Source organism: Phacochoerus africanus, chromosome 1 (assembly GCF_016906955.1).
Source record: "Phacochoerus africanus isolate WHEZ1 chromosome 1, ROS_Pafr_v1, whole genome shotgun sequence".
Taxonomy (NCBI): Eukaryota; Metazoa; Chordata; class Mammalia; order Artiodactyla; family Suidae; genus Phacochoerus; species Phacochoerus africanus.
In genome coordinates, this window is record NC_062544.1 from 87,339,317 (window position 1) to 87,357,445 (window position 18,129).

Below are 18,129 nucleotides of genomic sequence, written 5' to 3' on the forward strand. Positions count from 1 at the left end.
TACTGTGGCCTGGGCATTGGGATTAGAGTTCAGATTTGGGAATTAGAGAATTTTGGGTGATAGAATGGACCATGAAAAGTTTTAGATGATTCAAGTCCAGGAGGTTGGGAGGCTGTTAATACCAGTCACCAAGCAGAAGCAAGTTTGGGATGGAATAGGTTTGGTTTTGGGCACAGTGTTGACATACCAAAGCTGATGTGACACATCCTATTTCCTCAATCTTCCCGGGATTGTCAGAGGTATTAATGACTAACATCTGTATTGGAACAACTCCTTGGGATAAAGTGCCACAGATACCAAATTACATACAACAGATAATACTCTTCTGGTTAGTAACTGAGGAGTGGATCTGAAAGACTGGCTGTTTAAGGGATCAAATCACCTTCATTGCAAAATGTTGACTGAGCACCCATAGGATACCTTACCCCTTGTACACATATAGACAATCAATACTAATGTCCTCACGATAGAGATATAAATGGTAAACAGCAAAGTCAAAAAGTAGCCCTCATCCTGAGGGAAAATCGATTTAAGGTTCTACCAAATCCAAAATGAATTTTGTTTTGTTTTCTTCTGTTTTCAGAGCCCCAGCCAGAAATTGTATGAGATTGAACAAAAACATCTTAAGTAGGTCTGCAACGGAGGCTAATCAAAGTCTTGAGTTCTTTTACTGGAATCGTGCTTAAGAACTCGGGTTCTGGAGCCAGCCTGCAGGTTAGAATACAATTTCATCACTAACACCGCAGCGATTTTGTACAAGTAACACGATCTCTGCCTCAAATTCTCTACCTGCAAAACAGGCACAGCACATCTATGAATTCTACAGCCATGAATTAGGACTCCTGGATGTCAGGCACTGTGCTAGGCAGCAAGGACCACTTTGGGCAGGTGTTATTCCAACACGGGTGGCGGACGACAAAGCCTCAGTGTATGTAGAAAATGGGATGATTCCTGTAAAGCGTTTAGTGCAGTAACTTGCGGTGGAAAACGGCAAAAAACAGCTATTATTTTATAATTTGCCCCTCCCCACCAAAAATAGGTAAGTTCTCAAGAAAAGCATGTTATTATTAAAAATGTCTCCGCCTAAAAGACAATTTTCAGGTTAAGGATCTCTTTCTCCCCCCGCTCCCCGGAGTAGATACCCCTTCCAGGCCCGTACCGACCCACCCATCCCCAGGGACTTGTCGGGAGGTTCTCCGGTGTTAGAAAGGTCTCCTCAAAAAAGCCCCTTAGCTAGGACGGCAGAGTTGGGGTGTTGCAGGGTAGGTTAAAGGGGATTGTGAGCTAATATTCACAGAGGGAACTTCGCCGCGCCCCAAGTCGGCAGAGAGAAAGGAACCCACACTCTCCCCAACTCCCCCGAAAGCAGGCCAGCAAGGTAGTTCCTGCCCGCTCCCTGCCTTCGGCAGCGGGGAACCCCAGTCCACCGCCCAGATAACAATGGCGCCGGGGAGGGCGGGGCCGCGCGCGCCGGGCGGGAGCGGGGGGAGGGGCGGTGGCCTGTGGCCGGACCCGCCCCTGTGGCTCGCGGGATCACGTGACATGACCGCCCCGCCCCTCAGCCTTGCGGTGGTTCCAGGGGATCTGAGAGGGGGCGGGGAAGAGGATGGAGTGGGACCACTGGCCACGACAGGAAGTGACGTGAGGGCGTAGTTCGCGACGTGCGGCGACGTGGCGGCGAGGCTGGCGCCGGGCGGCGGAAGTGGCTCCCGCGCAGGGACTGGAGTGTTTGTGTTTTGGTTCGTGAAGAAGCCGGCGGCCGACCTGAGGGGAGGAGGGGGGAGGAGAAAGAATTAGTGGGAACTCGAGCGCCGGCGGCGGCAGAGGAGGAGAAAGGAGGGAGGAAGGCGGAGCGGAGAGAGGCGGAGACGGAGCCCGGCGGGGGCGGCACCGCAGCACGAGCCCCGCACCGTCCAGTCTGAGAGAAGCGGCGCAGAGGAGACGCGCCGCCGCCGCCTCAGCCTTTGCTTCAGCTTCCTCTCGGACTACGCCTGAGTCCTGCAGCCGGAAGCTTTGGCGCCGCGGGTCCGCGCGTTGCGGGCTCAGGTAACCGAGCCTGCCCTGAGCGGGTCGGGACCCCGGGTGACCCGCGGGCTTCTGCCGCCCTTACTTCTCGGAGACCCCCCCAGCCCTTACCCACTCGCGCGCCGGGGCCCGGGGCCGGAGCTGCGGAACCCGGTGTCTGGACCCGCCAGCCCCGGTGACGCATCCCTCAAGGAGCTCTGGAGACTAGAATTTGGGGACCGGCCTTGGCAGCGACGGGTGTCACCCTTCCTTTCTCAAGATGGCGTCGCGAGAGAGGGCCGGAGGCCGCGGTTCCGCCTGCCTGTCTGTCCCGGCAGCCCGGGGGTGAGGGGGGTTCCCCGGCTAGAGCCTGGGCGGCTTCGGGGGCGGAGGATGGAAGAGATGGCGCAGGGGTTTGGCAAGGCCGGCCGGCCCAGGCCTTTTGGAGCTTGGTGTCAGTTACTCAGGTGCTCTTGGAGGAGGAATCGGGGCCTCCAGCAGGTGTAAATTTGGGGAGCTCCACCTATCTCGGACGTTTCTAGCCGGGTAATGGAGGAAGGAGGCGGCTCGAGAAGACAGGCTGTCTAGGGACCCTTGTCTCATCTCTAGAAGGTGATGAACCGCAGTTTTAAAAGAACCTGAGACAACTAGGCCGCTCCTTTGGTAGAGAGCCCTTTAAACGTGCTCTGCAGTCCGCCTCTCTGGGAAGCTGGTTGTCCTCTCCGAGACTTTCCGACTTTTTAAGCTCAAATCGTCATAATTCATATATTTGGTTTTTACCTTTTGCTTAAGTGGAACCAGCGTGTCCAGTCAGCTCCCTTTCACATACGTAGTAAAAAAAAAAAACTTCATGGACACCACTGTGATAATTTAGGACAGCTTAGAAACTTTATTCCTTATATAATAAAATGGGGGAAGTAGTAAGAGTTCATAGAGTTGCTGTAAGCATAATTCATGGATTGGTGCTTGGCACAAAATAAGTGCCCAGTAAATGTTAGTTGCTGTTATTAATACAGTTTTGCTGTCTGATCAGAGAGCACCCAGAGGAACTTTAACTGTAGAATACCAATTATTTTCAGAACATTTAAACTTCATTTAATGCAGAATCTTTGTTTCTGTGAAACAAGAGTTTAAGGAGTGAATGCAAAAACGGCCAAATGTAATTTTTACCTTAATGTTATGCTGATTATATATTTATAATTAGATTTAGTAATTTTTTTTCTTGAAATCTTGAGGCAACTATAATCCAGAGCTTTAAATCTTGAAGAGCAAAGCTAAATCATAATCTTTTTATTTTTAAGTGGGCATCTGATGTTTTCCCTGAAATTTTGGAAGTACCATGGAATTTTGGAGCAAGCTGTCCTTTATGAGTAATTTAGTTTGTCTTTTGTAGGTAATCAGACGGTTGGGAAGTGTTTCAGTCGCTCTTGTATGTAGTAGCTGACATTGTGTTGGTGTATTGTCAGTCTACACGGCATTCTCAGTGATATTTGATCATTATTTCATCAAAGGGCTTGGCAGTTGTCAGTCCCTGCTGTGTGTTGACTACAGATTTAGAGATTTTTTTAATTTCTTATTCAATTCTCACAGCAGCTTTGTAAGTTAGGTATTCTGGAAATGGAGGCTTTGAAATGAAAGATCTTGCTCCCGTAAAAATTGATATAGTCAGCCTGGATTAGATCCCCAAATCTGGTACGTTTTTAGGGTGATGGGAAGATGGATGTGGAGTTGGAGCATTTTTATTACAAAAATTTTTTTTAAATATACAGAAGTAGGGAGGATAGTATAACTCGCTTGAGTTATCTTATGGCCAGTCTTGTTTTAGTTACACCCCCATTGTTTGGAAGCAGCTCAGACCTATTATTTCATTTGTAAATATTTCAGTATGTATTACTAAAAGATAAGGACTTTTCAGAGCTGCCGTTTAGAAAAGGCAAAAGTGATTTCATTGTTTCGTGGATATGTTTATTAATGAGTTCATTGTCAGGAGGGATTCTTGTACAAACTCGTTTCATGGGTAAGGCAGATTTCTTTGAGGTACCTAAATGAAATAGAACAGTGATTTGAGAAGGAGAATCATCAGATTTAGTGTTATTAACACATGATCAGATTTCATTAAAGATGAATAAAACTATTATCATTGATTTGTGAGTAGATTGGAAAAGAGTTCTTAAATGTTTGCCAATTCTTTTGAGATTGAAAAGTAGTGTTGTTAGATGTTAAGACACATAAGTTGCCCTTCAGGCTAGCTTTTCTAAATGTGTTAAATAGAAAGTAATGACACCTTTAATTGTTAGCCTCAAAACTACAAAAAAGTATAAGTAAATAGGACACTGATGAGCTCACCATTTAGAGAACTACTGTTAATACTTGCATGTATGATGTACCTGAGCACATGAGAAAACAGGTTTAAGTCCTTTAGCCACCAGCCACACAAACCTGAGAGACTTAGAATATTTGTTGCTCCAGAGTTGTGGTTAATTAAACAAAAAAAATGTACCATTAAAACAAAAAAAAAGTGCCGTTTAATCTTCAAATAATGATGGTCAACATTTATTGAGATCTTAACTGTGTTCTAGAATTTTACTTAAAACTTTTAACCTAAGTGTAGTTCCAGAACCTGAATTTTTGAGTCATCTCTCAGGTTGCCTGGGTTTGAAACTCAGTTCTGTTGAAGCTCTGTCACAGTAACTATATGACCTCAGTCAAGTTACTTAACCTCTTATGCCTTTGCATTCTTTTCTTTTCATTCTTTTCTTTTTTCTTTTTGACTGCACCTCCACAGCTTGTGGAAGTTCCCAGGCCAGGGATCAGTTCCATGCCACAGCAGCAGCCCAAGCTGCTGCAGTGACAATACCGGATCTTTAACCTGCTGCACTACAAGGGAACTCCTACACTATTTTCTTCAAAGGGAGAGAATTAAAGTAAATGGCATTCAGTGTTCAGTAAAGGTTATAATTGTCATACAATAATATAGCCAAAATTTACTACAGTGATTAATAATTAGATTTGTTTTGCTGATTTGTATATTTAATTACTTAATATTTGTTTCTTTTTAGGTTTCTTTACCTCCAGAAAGAAAAAAATTTGTCACCTTGCATCCTGGAAGTTCATTTAAGAGACTGAAGTTAGGGACTTGTTTCACATTTGGACATGGCTAATCGAGGAGCAACAAGACCCAACGGGCCAAATACTGGAAATAAAATATGCCAGTTTAAACTAGTACTTCTGGGAGAGTCTGCTGTTGGCAAATCAAGCCTAGTGCTTCGTTTTGTGAAGGGCCAATTTCATGAATTTCAAGAGAGTACCATTGGGGGTGAGATTTTCTTTTATCCTTTCTTAATTTAATTGAATCATACATTGACAAATAAAATTTTGCAGTAAGATGATGAGTACCTAAATAGATCACAGTGAAGAAAAGGCCTGTTCAGCAGACTCAAGCTTTATGACTTGATTTTTATTAATGTTTTTTAATATTTGAGTTCCTGGTTATCCATGAGATGGTTGTATGGAAACTAAAATATAGATGCAGACATGAGTAGAATCAGTTTTACAAGTGTAGGATTTGATCTGTTATTTTTCTAGATAATGATTAGAAGCTTCTTCAGATTAATATGTTTATGCTGAATTATATTGTCTTTAGAATAAATAGTGAAAATAGGAGTTCCCGTCGTGGGGCAGTGGTTAACGAATCCGACTAGGAACCATGAGGTTTCTGGTTCGATCCCTGGCCTTGCTCAGTGGGTTAAGGATATGGCGTTGCCATGAGCTGTGGTGTAGGTCTTAGACGCTGCTTGGATCCCACATTGCTGTGGCTCTGGTGTAGGCCGGCAGCTACAGCTCCAGTGAGACCCCCTAACCTGGAAACTCCATATGCTGCAGGAGTAGCCCTAGAAAAGGCAAAAAGACAAGAAGAAGAAAAAAAAAAAGAATAAATAGTGAAAATAGTAAAAGTCAGTGTTAAAATTCTAATTCTAAATGAACTATTTATATAAGTTACAATTATTTGTAAAATTAAATTTTATTAAACCCATTTAAGAATTCTAGGGCAAGGGAAGAGAAAAAGTGATTGATGGAGACAGACTGAAAGGGAACTGGGGCCTGGAAAGAAAGATGAAAGAAGAGGGGAAAGAGGTGGTTGTGGCTAGACTGAGGTGAGGGGAGAGGGAAATGCAAGACAAAGAGGAGACAATTCACAGTGCAGCATTGTCAGTAGAAGACAAGAAGTTAGAGTGTAACCAAAGAAATACACAACTGTATATAGCAGTGCAGAATAGTCTCATTTGGCCTCGAGACTCATCTGTCAAATGATGCTTTTGAATTAGATGATGTCCGAAGAAACACAGTTTTAAGACTTACAATATTTTGTAAGAAAGGGATGTGTAATTAAGCAGTACTATATTTTTTTCAGGTGTTCATGAATATACTTCATACTTTTTAAAAAATCAGACTTTTGAAATACATTAAGACAGATAGCCATGGGCAATATAGCAACTCTTTGGAATCCATATCTCAGAAACATAACTTTATGCTGTGCATTGAATGTATGTTCTCAAGTACATAATGCTTGAGAATTTATAGTTTCAGATCTTCCCAGTAAGATAAATTATAGAACTCTGCTGTCTCCTGGCTTTTCCCTACATACAGAAAAATATACCAGATAAGTGGTGTTTCCCCTAGATTCAGCAGTATAATAGTGGCTGTCAACCCCCTGCATTTGTATATCCCATTGCCGTGTGATCCCCATTTAGTTTGTTTTTATAGTAGATGAGCATTAAAAATATATATAGTCCATATGGCACAGCTTTTATTTTGAGTCAGAAATCTTGATATTTTAAAAAATTATAATGAACAGCATATCACACATTCTTTGTGATTTCTTTGGTAATACAGTTGTGTGTATATATATATATCTGGTTTCGTAATGAAATATTACTTCACAAGCTTTAGTCTCCTTCAGAAAGCAGATTGGGCCAAAGCTATCTAGCCCTTATAGTGGAAAGAGTTTTAAAGACCTTAAGGTTATATCTACCACCTTAAACTGGTGCAACAAATTAGTTATTATAACTGTTTCTTGGCAAGTGATTGTCAATTGCAGCATTTTTCAAAGTTCATATGCATTATAGGCTAAATACCCAGGCCAGATATGTTTGAGACTTGCTATGTGCTTACCTCCTTGCTTCATAGTACATACTAAAATAATAAAACACCGAAGTACTATAGTAAACAATTCAATTCCTGGGAAACTATGCAGGAACCTACATTAGAATTTTTGTTTTTGTTTTGGATACTCCCAAATTATCTTCTAAGTATATTTTTTTCCTAATGACTTCTCAAGAAAGACATTTAAAAGAAAAGTTTAACTCCTTATCAATGCATCATCATAAAAATACTCATATCCTCTGATATGTGTGTTGGGGGGGGTGTATAATGAGATAGTTGTGAATATATATATACATATATATATAATCTCCATTTCCATTTAATATCAATTAGAGTGTCTGCATTTCATTAGGAGACTGTCAGAGGTTTTCATTCTAACACAAAACTTCCCTAATATTTTCTACTTGTACAGATTGAGTCTGACTTTTTAAACCAACTTTAAAAGGAATTTACATCCAAATTTCTATGTTAATGGTTGTTGGATATTTTTTCCACTATGTTGACCACATATTAATACCTTCAGGAGGTATGATGATAGTGTCATGATAATAGCTGTGAGCTTTGGTTTTTTGTTTGTTTTTGAGATATAATTGGCATAATACTGTGTAAGGTATAAGACATATTGATTTGATTTATTTAAAAAGTGAGCACTGTTTTAGGCTCTTTGCTAGCAACTCTTCACTGTTAAGGACTAGAGAAGATTGTAAGCATTTAAGAATTTCAGGGTTTGAGCTATGTCTGTAACTTGTGGGTAATAATGTATTTTTGTTTTGCTTGATGTGTGATAGGGATTATTTAAAAATGAATCTGGCCAGATGTTTTACATTTCATTTGCTCTTTATTTTTTACTTAACTGTATCTAGTAACATTAGTTGTGGTCTGAAGAGCTCACTTAAAATTTTCATCTCTGTTTAATCATGTTAGGTGGAAATCATATACTGCACTCTTGGATTTGTGTATTCTAGAACTTTATGTTCATCAAGAATATCAAGGTTTCCTCTGTGGTTTTTGTGGTTCTTTCTAAATATGATAGCTTAATTTAAGAATCCATGTGGTCTCATTGTACCATCTCACTGTACCCTATGCCCCTGCCTCTTAACTGTATAGCAGTCATAATGAGATAGTTAGGGTTTAGCACTTCAGGGGGTTCTCAATTATTTGTAGGGGTTTAGTGTCTGGGAGTTCCCTGATATGCGTTGTTACTCTGGTTGTTTGATCCCTTGCCTGGGAACTTTAAGTCTGCATGACATTTATGGTCCCATTAGTTGTCTAAGACTACTCCAGAAGGTTAGCAGGGAGCATTCGTTTCATAGGGTTGTCTTCCTTGTTATCTCTTCTGGAGGCTCAATAGCTCTTCAGTAAATACTTGTTGGATGATAGGGCTGGCCATTTTTCACTTAACACCTTGAACACCTAAAGACTTTAAAGATTTCCAGGGTTTCCCTTTGTGGCCCAGCAGTAATGAACCCAACTAGTATCCATGAGGATGCAGGTTTGATCCCTGGCCTTGCTGTGAGCTGTGGTGTAGTACAGGAACCCTAGCCTGGGAGCTTCATATGCCTTGGGTGTTGCCCTAAAAAGACAAAAAAAAAAAGACTTTTACATGATATGATGTGTATAAATAAGTTGATCCTCTGGTTAAATTAGAGCAAGTTTAGAATATAGAGTGAAAAAGCATGCAGTCGTTAAGCCCTTTTTTTCTTTTGAGAGATAAATGTTTGATATCCCAGTTTAATTTCATATGTGCCACAGTTATCAAAGATATGCCTTACTCTAAAGTTTAGGTTATGGAACTGTCTGTGAGAATAATAACAACATTCCTCTTGCTGGTACTGTAACTTTTAAGCTTTAGTTTCAAGCACTTGTTCTCAAAGAGTATTTCTGGGGTTCCCTTTGTGGCTCAGCAGTAATGAACCCAGCTAGTATTGGGTTTGATTTCTGGCCCCGCTCAGTGAGTTCAGTGGCTACAGCTCCAATTCGACCCCTAGCTTGGGAACTTGCAAATGCCTCGGGTGCAGCCCTAAAACGACAAAAAACAAAAAAAGTATTCCCTGTTCCAGAAACATCTGAGACCTGGGAACATGTTAGAAGTACAGATTCCTATATTGAGTCAGAATGCTGGAGTGGGGCCAAGTAATCTAACTAGTCTTCCATGTGATTCTAATACATGCCAAAGTTGGAGAACCTCTGCTTTCTGTGTTCTGAGTAGTCATTATTACATTTACAGTACATACTCATTAACGTTTTCCCACAAATGGAATAATTGTTTTTCTTTTCTGATCCTTTACCTCACTGTGCCATAGCAAGAACTCCCTCCAGGGCCTTCTTTTAAAGCTATTTTCAGCAATTACTAAACTTAAGTAGAGAATGTCTAAAATAATTATTTCAGAGTTTTTACTGGAAGAACAGAGTTTATTCGTTATTTAGCATCTGTCCAATATCTTCTAAGAGGTTACCAGGACTTGTTTTTCTATTCAGATAAAAACATCTAATGGGAAATTATTAAAATTAAGGAAAACAAGATTGGTTTCAAAGTTATCATTAACAGTCTTTTTTACCTTACCTTACCAATTTCTGGCCAGGACTTTGTTGAGAGTTAAACATTGGGGTTAAGAAAGGGGAGTGGGCAGGGGCCGGACTGTGTATCCACATTGTTTGATATAAAGTTTTAGCTCTAGCACATACCAGCTACATCATCTTAGGCAAGTCATACCCTGATTTATTTTCCCCTTAACATGAAGTAGAAATAATAATATCTAACTTGAAAGGTTTTTTTTGCTAAGGATTAAGTTGAAAGTACATATACACTTATTGGCACAATGCCTAGCAGAGTAAATTGCTTATTGTAAGTGTTCGCTCTTACCACTACCATCACCACCAGGACTTTTTGCTGAATCACTTTTGTCACTTGATATTGTCATGACATGACATTATTTTAGAATCATCACCGTTCCACCTAGTACATAGCATTTGATTTAGGATTCAACAGTGTTAATAGAATTTTATGTCCAGATTTTCTTCTCTTGGAAGATGGAGTTTCTCATTAAAAAGTAGAGGAACGAATAAGATGAAAAAAACAGTATGAACAAGGACTTCCTAAATTTGAACCTTCCTAAAAATGGAGTTTTTGCACATTCCTTCAAGTAGATAGCATGAATGTATACAACTAAGTTTAAGTTCTGTATGGTAGATTCCTACTGCTTTACCACCAGTTTATTGGTTGTTACTAAAGTTGTTAGTCATGTATCTTACATTAAATGCCTGGTGCCCACATCAGCTAATTTATTCGTGGAAGTTTTCTCAGAAGGAGAAATTACACAGTTAAGTAAAATACTAAGTAAATGTATGCAGATACTAAGATTGCTTCCTAAGCTGAGAAGTTAAAGCCAGCTAGAAAATTTAAATCTGAATAACTCATGTTTTTCCTGTAAGCGTTTTTCTCTTGCCCTTTACTTGTTAACTTTCAGGAAGACTTGTGTGATTGTAATTTGTTCATTTACTTCCTTTATCTTTTGTGTGAGTTAAAAGCACTTGTAAGAAAGACAGAAGACCTAGAGAACCAACAGCATATGCTTTACCATTCATTAAAAAATGGTTTTTGAAATACTCACTTTGTGCTACAGTTTTAGTTAAAAATTGTGGAAGTCAGTCTTTTGGTTTCACGTGACAAAAATATCTTTATGCGTAACATTTCCTTCTAGAAAGTGCATATTCAATATTTGAGATAGGTTGTATTAGAGAAGTTGGTAAAGATTTGGTGTTATGTGTTTGTACCAGTTCTGACCTAAAAAATTTTAATAGTCTTAACAACAGTTATTCTCCACTGCCCCAGTTTAAAATGTTATCATATGTGACTACTTAAACATTGCTGTGAATCAGGAGCCAGTAAACTTGGCTTCATTTCTGGCATCCTTTTACAGACAGCCCTGTTAACACGTTTATAAAATGAGGGGATTCTTCTAGAGGAGACTTTTTTAAGTGTTTACACTCCTCCGTATTTAACAATACAGTCAATACAATTAAGCCTTTTTCTTTCTCCTCTTAAAATTTATTTCACAATTTGAGATCATGAACATCTGTTTTTGTCCTGTATTAGTTAATTCATTGATGCCTTTTGGTGTTGTTGAAGCAACAGAGCTGTTTGGTAGAATAATTTTGCCAATTAGCTATCACTATGGTAAATTGCCTCTATTGATTCCCTAATATACTGCTTTTATTTTCTTATATTCTAGGAAATAAGATTATCAAGCTTCTCTAAAATTTATACTTAACAAAATTACGAAGCTCCTAACACTGTTTTAAGTACTAGAAATCAAAGTTGACCTTTCTCCCTTTTGAGTCTTACACCATAGTAATGTGATGTTACTTATACGTAATCTTCCTTATGATGTGTGGTGAATTAATTAACTGTAGGATAACATAATTTGGAGTCATCATTGAAAGACTTTTATTAAACATGAGGCTTTTTTTTTTTTTTGTCTTTTCTAGGGCCACTCCCGCGGCATATGGAAGTTCCCATGCTAGGGATCTAATCGGAGCTGTAGCCACCAGCCTATGCCAGAGCCACAGCAACGCGGGATCCGAGCCGCGTCTGCAACCTACACCACAGCTCACGGCAACGCTGGATCCTTAACCCACTGAGCCAGGCCAGGGATCGAACCCACAACCCCATGGTTCCTAGTCGGACTCGTTAACCACTGCGCCACCACGGGAACTCCTTTTTTTTTTTTTTTTTACATGAGCCTATTTACATTGGTGGCAAATAGGGATGTATCCGAATGAGAAAAGCAATAGGAGTAATTCCAAAGGGTTTTGATTTTTTATGATTGGCTGTTTTGATGTAAATATGAACTCTACCAAATTACTAAATTCCTCAAGATGAGTGAATTGGATTGACAGTATAGAAAGCTTACTACTACAGGAAAAACACAAGTTATTCAGATTTAAATTTTCTGTCTGGGGAGTTCCCACAGTGGGGCAGTGGGTTAAAGAATCTGATTGCAGCAGCTTGAGTCTCTCAGGTTCAGTCTCAGGCCTGGCACAGTGAGTTAAAGGATTGGTTCAGATTCAGTCCCTGTCCTGGGAACTCATGTGCTGAAGGCGCAGCCATATTTTTTTTTTTTTTTTTTTTTTTTTTTTTGCTTTTTAGAGCTGAGCTTGCGGCATATGGAGACCCCAGGTTAGGAGTCCAGTTGGAGCTACAGCTGCTGGCCTACGCCACAGCCACAGCAGCACCAGATATGAGCTATGTCTGTGACCCACACCACAGCTCACAGCAATGCCAGATCCTTAACCCACTGAGCGAGGCCAAGGATCAAACCTGCAACCTCATGTTTCCTAGTCTGGTTCATTTCTGCTGTACCAACAATGGGAACTCCCAGGGTGGTTTTAAGATAGCTTGTAAGACATTTTTTAAGTAGTTACATGCTATATGATGCAGTTAATAGAACTTCTATAGCATTCCCACAAATCTTGTCTGGACCTTACCATGGCTATATGAGGAAATATTAGCTTTTTTTGTTCTTTTTCATCCTCATCCATGGTATTACGGAAGTTCCCATGCCAGCGATCAAATCCAGTCCGCCACTGAGACTTAGGCCACAGCTGTGGCAACACTGGATCCTTAACCTGCTGCACCCCAGTGAGAACACTGAAGACTAGTTTTATAGATGAGGAAACTGAGGCAAGAAAAGTGATTTGCCTTAGGTTTTGCAACTAAGTGACACCTGGAACTAAAGATCTTTCTTCAGTGTGCCACCTGTATTCTGGAATTGATAAAGTTTAGAGTTAGGATGTGCGTGACATAAACATTTTTTTATAAACTGTGTAGTGCTGGACAGAGACAGACTGCCTTATATATCAATTTATTAGGAAAATGTGAAAATATTTTTAAATAAAAATTCAAATCATTTATATTCCAAAATGGGCACCACTATGTTCTTTTTTCTGCTATCCACATATATTACATTTTTATTATTTCATTGAATTAAGACTAACTCTTAATTCAAATGGTTTACACAGAAAAGTCTCCCATCTTCTACCATTTAGTGCTTTTTCCCAGAGGTAGTATTAATTTGTTGTAGATCCTTGCAAAGTTATCCTGTTACACTCCAGTCTATGTATTTCCTCTTTTTTGTGTAGTTTGAATCATCAGACCTACTATAATATTCTTTTCATTTTTTACTTTAATACTGTCCCATTTATCTGCTGCTCAGAAACAGATGACTTTAAAGCATAGTCATTTAAAACAGTTATTATCTCTTTTGGTTCTGGGGGTTGAATGGGCTTCGGTGATTTTTCTGATGGGTGGCAGTTAGTGTTGGGGCTAGAATCATTTCAACTTAACCTGGCAGCTCATTCTGGCTATTGGTTGGGACCTCAGCTCGGGCTGTCAGCCAGAACATGTGTATGTGGCCTTGCCACCTGGTTTGGGTTTCCTCACAGCGTGATGGCTGGGTTCAAACATCAGTGTCCCAAAAATAACAGGCAAAAAAAGGCTGGGTGGCTTTTTATGACCTCTCCCTAGAAGTCACATAGCATCATTTATGTTCTAGTCAAAGGCTTGCACAGATTTGAGTAAAGAACATCAGTGTTGTAGGAAGAATGTACAGGGGATCTTGTATGAAGATCAACCTCATTTTTCTTGGTTGTATCAGTAGTCCTTTAAATGGGTCATGTCAATATGTTTAATCAGTTTTAGTTTTCAGATTTGCTCGTTGTTCTATATATTTTTGGATATTAACTGTCCTGGAGTGAATAATTTAGTTTATAGTCATTTCTTACATATTCCAAGTATTTCTGTTACATAAATTCCTTGATGTTGATCTCTGTGTCAGAGGTTATATACTTTTGTAGTTCTGATAAATTTTTCTACATTGCCCTCCAACCATCAATACAAGGAATTCCTGTTACCCTATTTTACTAACTCACGGTAGTGTCACACTTGTAGATTTTTGCCATTCTTACATACATTGATCTCTGCTTTTTTTTAATGTACATTTTTCCCATAATAGGGGTGAAGTCAAGCATCTTATATTTTTAGAGCCTGTTGTATTTCCATTTTCTGTGAACTATTTATACCTTCATGAAATTTTTATATAGATTCATTTGTAAAAGTCATACTCTTTTATATTGTTTAATTTATTAATGTCAATATTCAATTCCTCTGTATTGCATTTATAATTATTTTAGTAACTAGTAAGTGCCCATTTTTTTGATGATACCTTTATTGTTGGCTTTCATTTTTTTGGCTGCAGCATGCAGCAGCTTGATGTGAGATCTCAGTTCCCAGACCAGGGATTGAAGCTGAGGTGAAAGCACCAAGTTCTAATCACTAGGCCACCAGGGGACTCCCTGTTGTTGGACGTTTAATATTTGCATTTTTGTTCGCTGTTTGGGGTAATCATCTAATAGTGGATGTTTTCTTAAATTTGTCCACCTTCCAAACTCAATTTCTGGATGTGGCTATTGAACCAGAGTAATTTTATCTAACGATTATGGGATTAAAAGGATTCCAGGTTTTGTTTATCACTTTTTTCTTCTCTTAGAGATAGATAATCCCAGTTACTTTGGACCTTGCTTGGCATAGATAATTATATTCTGGGATTGCAGATTTCCTATAACCGTTACTCTGGGGGTTCATCTTCTCTCTCGCTTTACTCTATTTAGCTTGCCCTTTTCCATTTTTATATTGTTGAATTCTCAGATATTAGCTTTTATTTTAAGCTCACGTAGTGAATAGGCTTACTGCCAAACTTTAAAAAGTCACTTCAAGGCCAGTAATATTTTAAAAGTTTGGTGCATACATTTCCTTGAGGTCTGGGAAGCATGTATTAAATGCTAATAAGTTCTTGAACCAAATTGAAAAGGGATATCACTAAGGAGAAAGGGGAAACAAGCTACTTTGTAAAATAGCCTGGGCACTATTCTTGCACATTATCTTTGATTTTTTTTGTAGTCTGAAAATGAAATGCCTCGGTGTAGATGTTTCAGTGTTCTCTGACCTTCCTGGATCTATGATTTGGTTTCTGACATTAATTTGAGGAAATTCTCAGTCTTTATTGTTTCAAATATTCTATTCTTTTCTTATAGTATTCACAGAATGTATTATACCTTTTGTAGTCTCAGTCTTTGTATATTCTGTTCTGTGTTTTTTCAAAGTCTTTGTTCTCTTTATATTTTAGTTTTGGGGGTTTCTGTTGATGAACATCAAGGTCTGAGATTCTTTCCTAAGCCATGTCCAGTCTTGTATTAAGTCCATCAAAGGCATTCTTTATTTCTATTATGGTGGGTTTGTGGGTTTTTTCTTTTTAAGGGCTGCATCTGTGGCACAGGGAGGTTCCCAGGCTAGGGGTTGAATCAGAGCTGTAGCCGCTGGCCTGCATCCCAGCCACAGCAACGCCAGATCCCCAACCCACTGAGCAAGGCCAGGGATTGAACCCATGTCCTCATGGAGGTTAGTCCAGATGCATTTCCGCTGAGCCACAATGAGAACTCCTCTTACGGTGTTTTTGATCTCTGGCAATTTAGGAGATTTTTTTTTTTTCCCTGTCCTTTTAGGGCCACACCCATGGCATGTGGAGTTTCTCAGGCTAGGGGTCAAATCAGAGATGTAGCCGCCGGCCTACACCACAGCCACAGCAATGCCGGGTCCAGGCCGAGTCTGTGACCTACACCACAGCTCATGGCAATGCCAGATCCTTAACCCACTGAGCAAGGCCAGGGATCAAACCCGCAACCTCATGGTTCCTAGTCTGATTTGTTTATGCTACACCACAATGGGAACTCCTAGGAGATTCTTAAGATTTCCATCTCTCTACTGACATTGCCAATCTGTTCTTGCAGTCTGTCTTTACTATTAGGGTTCTTAACACATTAATCCTATTGTTTTAAATTCCCAGTGCAATAAATCCAACATCTCTACCATGCTATTTTTTTTTTTTTCCCTTGCTGGCTGAATATGATACAGTGGGTAATAGCAACTTTGTAAGTAGGCCATTAGTAGTGTGGTAGAGAGTTGTGGAGGGAGGGGAACCATTCTACAGACCTTTCATTAGGTCTTTTAATAAGCCTGTTTGTCTAAACAGTGAACTTCAAACAAGTAAATGTTCATCAGTTTTTTTCTTTCCCCTCTTCGATGAGACAGGCCAGCTAGAAGCGGGGGCTAGAATTAGACATTTTCCTTTTCCCACATGGAAGGATAGAACTGGCTTGATTTGGATATTTCTTCTCCCATGTCAGAATCTGATAATAACTCCAGCAGGCTGTACTCAGACTATCTAGTTTCTCATGGGGATAGGCTTTAAGAACCAGGTAATTTGCTTTATTTCAGAATGGTTCCTTTTCCCCTCATCTTGCAAAGAAGCAGGAGGGAGTTTTTCTCTGATATTTACTGTGAGAACCTGGTCAAGTTCCTGGAGGTAAAACTAACAAAAGTGTGGTTGCCACACGGCAGACACCTGCCCCCCTCCACCCCAACCCACCCCCCACCATGGCTGCTAGGTTCCCTTGGAGTTTTTCACTCGAACTTATCTGTACCTAACCTCCAGCATTTTTGTCAATTACAGTTTGATTTCTTACAATAGCTTTGGTTTCCTTAAGTTTCTGCTCTCAGGTGGTGTTTTCTCCATCCACCTGTCTTGTCTCTCCAATTTGAGAGAAGCAGATTGCCCTGTGACCTCCCTTCTTTCTCAGGTATGAAAACAACTATTGATTTTTCAGTTTCTTCAGCTTTTTTCATTTGTCAGGATGGAGTGGCGACTTCTAGGCTCCAGAAACCATCTTTCCTTGCACATAATATGGCTTTTTAAAAGTACTGTTTAAACTGTTTAACGAACTTTCTATTGTCCAGAGATAATATTTCCCTTAAAGCTAAGTTAATTTCATTAATTTTTTCTCTTGATATTTTTTGGGGAGCAGTTGTCTGATACTAGTTAATAGCTTGTAACAACCTCTCCACTTTCTTTCATTTCTACATCTTTTCTCTTTGTAATGTGTGCTTTCATTCCACTTTCCAGTTTAGTATTTGGTTACATCATTGTTGTATAAATCCAGTCTGATGAATAAAGACTCACCAAGATTGTGCTCTTGATGTGGTAACCACAGATTCTCAGTCTTGAAGTTTCAGATACTAGTTTTATCAAATCATTTTAGGGTGATTGGGTTTGGGGTATTAACTTACTACTAATCAAGTTCAAAGTCATAAGATTAATTTTAAAACAGTTAGCAATGTGCATTAGTGTACTATCAAAAATACTAATACAGAGTTCTCCTTGTGGCATACTGGAAATGAATCTGACTAGTATCCATGAGGATGCAGGTTCGGTCCCTGGCCCTGCTTAGTGGGTTAAGGATCTGGCATTGCTGTGCGCTGTGGTGTAGGTTGCAGATGCAGCTCGGATCTGGTGTTGCTATGGCTGTTGCATAGGCCAGCAGCTGCAGCTCTGATTCCACCCCTAGCCTGGGAACTTCCATGTGCCAGGGGTGTGGCCCTAAAAAAAAAAACAAAACATAGTGATATGGTATTGTTCAGCTGGCGGCATATAACTAGCTTATGTCCTGGCTAATGGATTCCCTTAGAAGAGTTGGGTGTCCTTTAAGAGTAACTGATACAATAGTTAAAACATTGACTTCTGTTACTCTTGGATTATTTCTGAAAAAACTACATGAATTAATCTTTTAAACATAGTATCTTTTTTTCTGGAGTTCTACTGTGGCGCGCTGGGTTAGGAATCAGAGTGCCACAGCTTAGGTTGCTGCAGAGGCATGGGTTTGATCCCCAGCCCAGCACAGTGGGTTAATAGCACCTTTCTCCTAGACAGTGGTGGAGAAAAATTATTATGCTTTACCTCCTTTTGCATGACTTCCTGCAGACTCTTCTGAAATATGTATCATTAATACAAGATTGTATTCATTTGGCAGCAGTTACCTTTAGTTGTTGCTTGAATGGTTTTTGTTGTGGTT

At 39.8% G+C, this 18,129-nt stretch overlaps 1 protein-coding gene across 1 annotated transcript in view; it reads left to right on the top strand.

Annotated features, from left to right (window-relative positions):
- Positions 1-1,685: 1,685 nt before the first annotated feature.
- RAB5A (RAB5A, member RAS oncogene family) overlaps positions 1,686-18,129 on the top strand; it is a 34,087-nt gene continuing 17,643 nt past the window's right edge. Inside the window, exons 1-2 of the mRNA XM_047769066.1 lie at positions 1,686-2,046; positions 5,064-5,320. Of these exons, the coding sequence (XP_047625022.1) occupies positions 5,158-5,320 (163 nt within the window). The 5' untranslated portion in view covers positions 1,686-2,046; positions 5,064-5,157. The remainder of the gene's footprint in view (positions 2,047-5,063; positions 5,321-18,129) is intronic.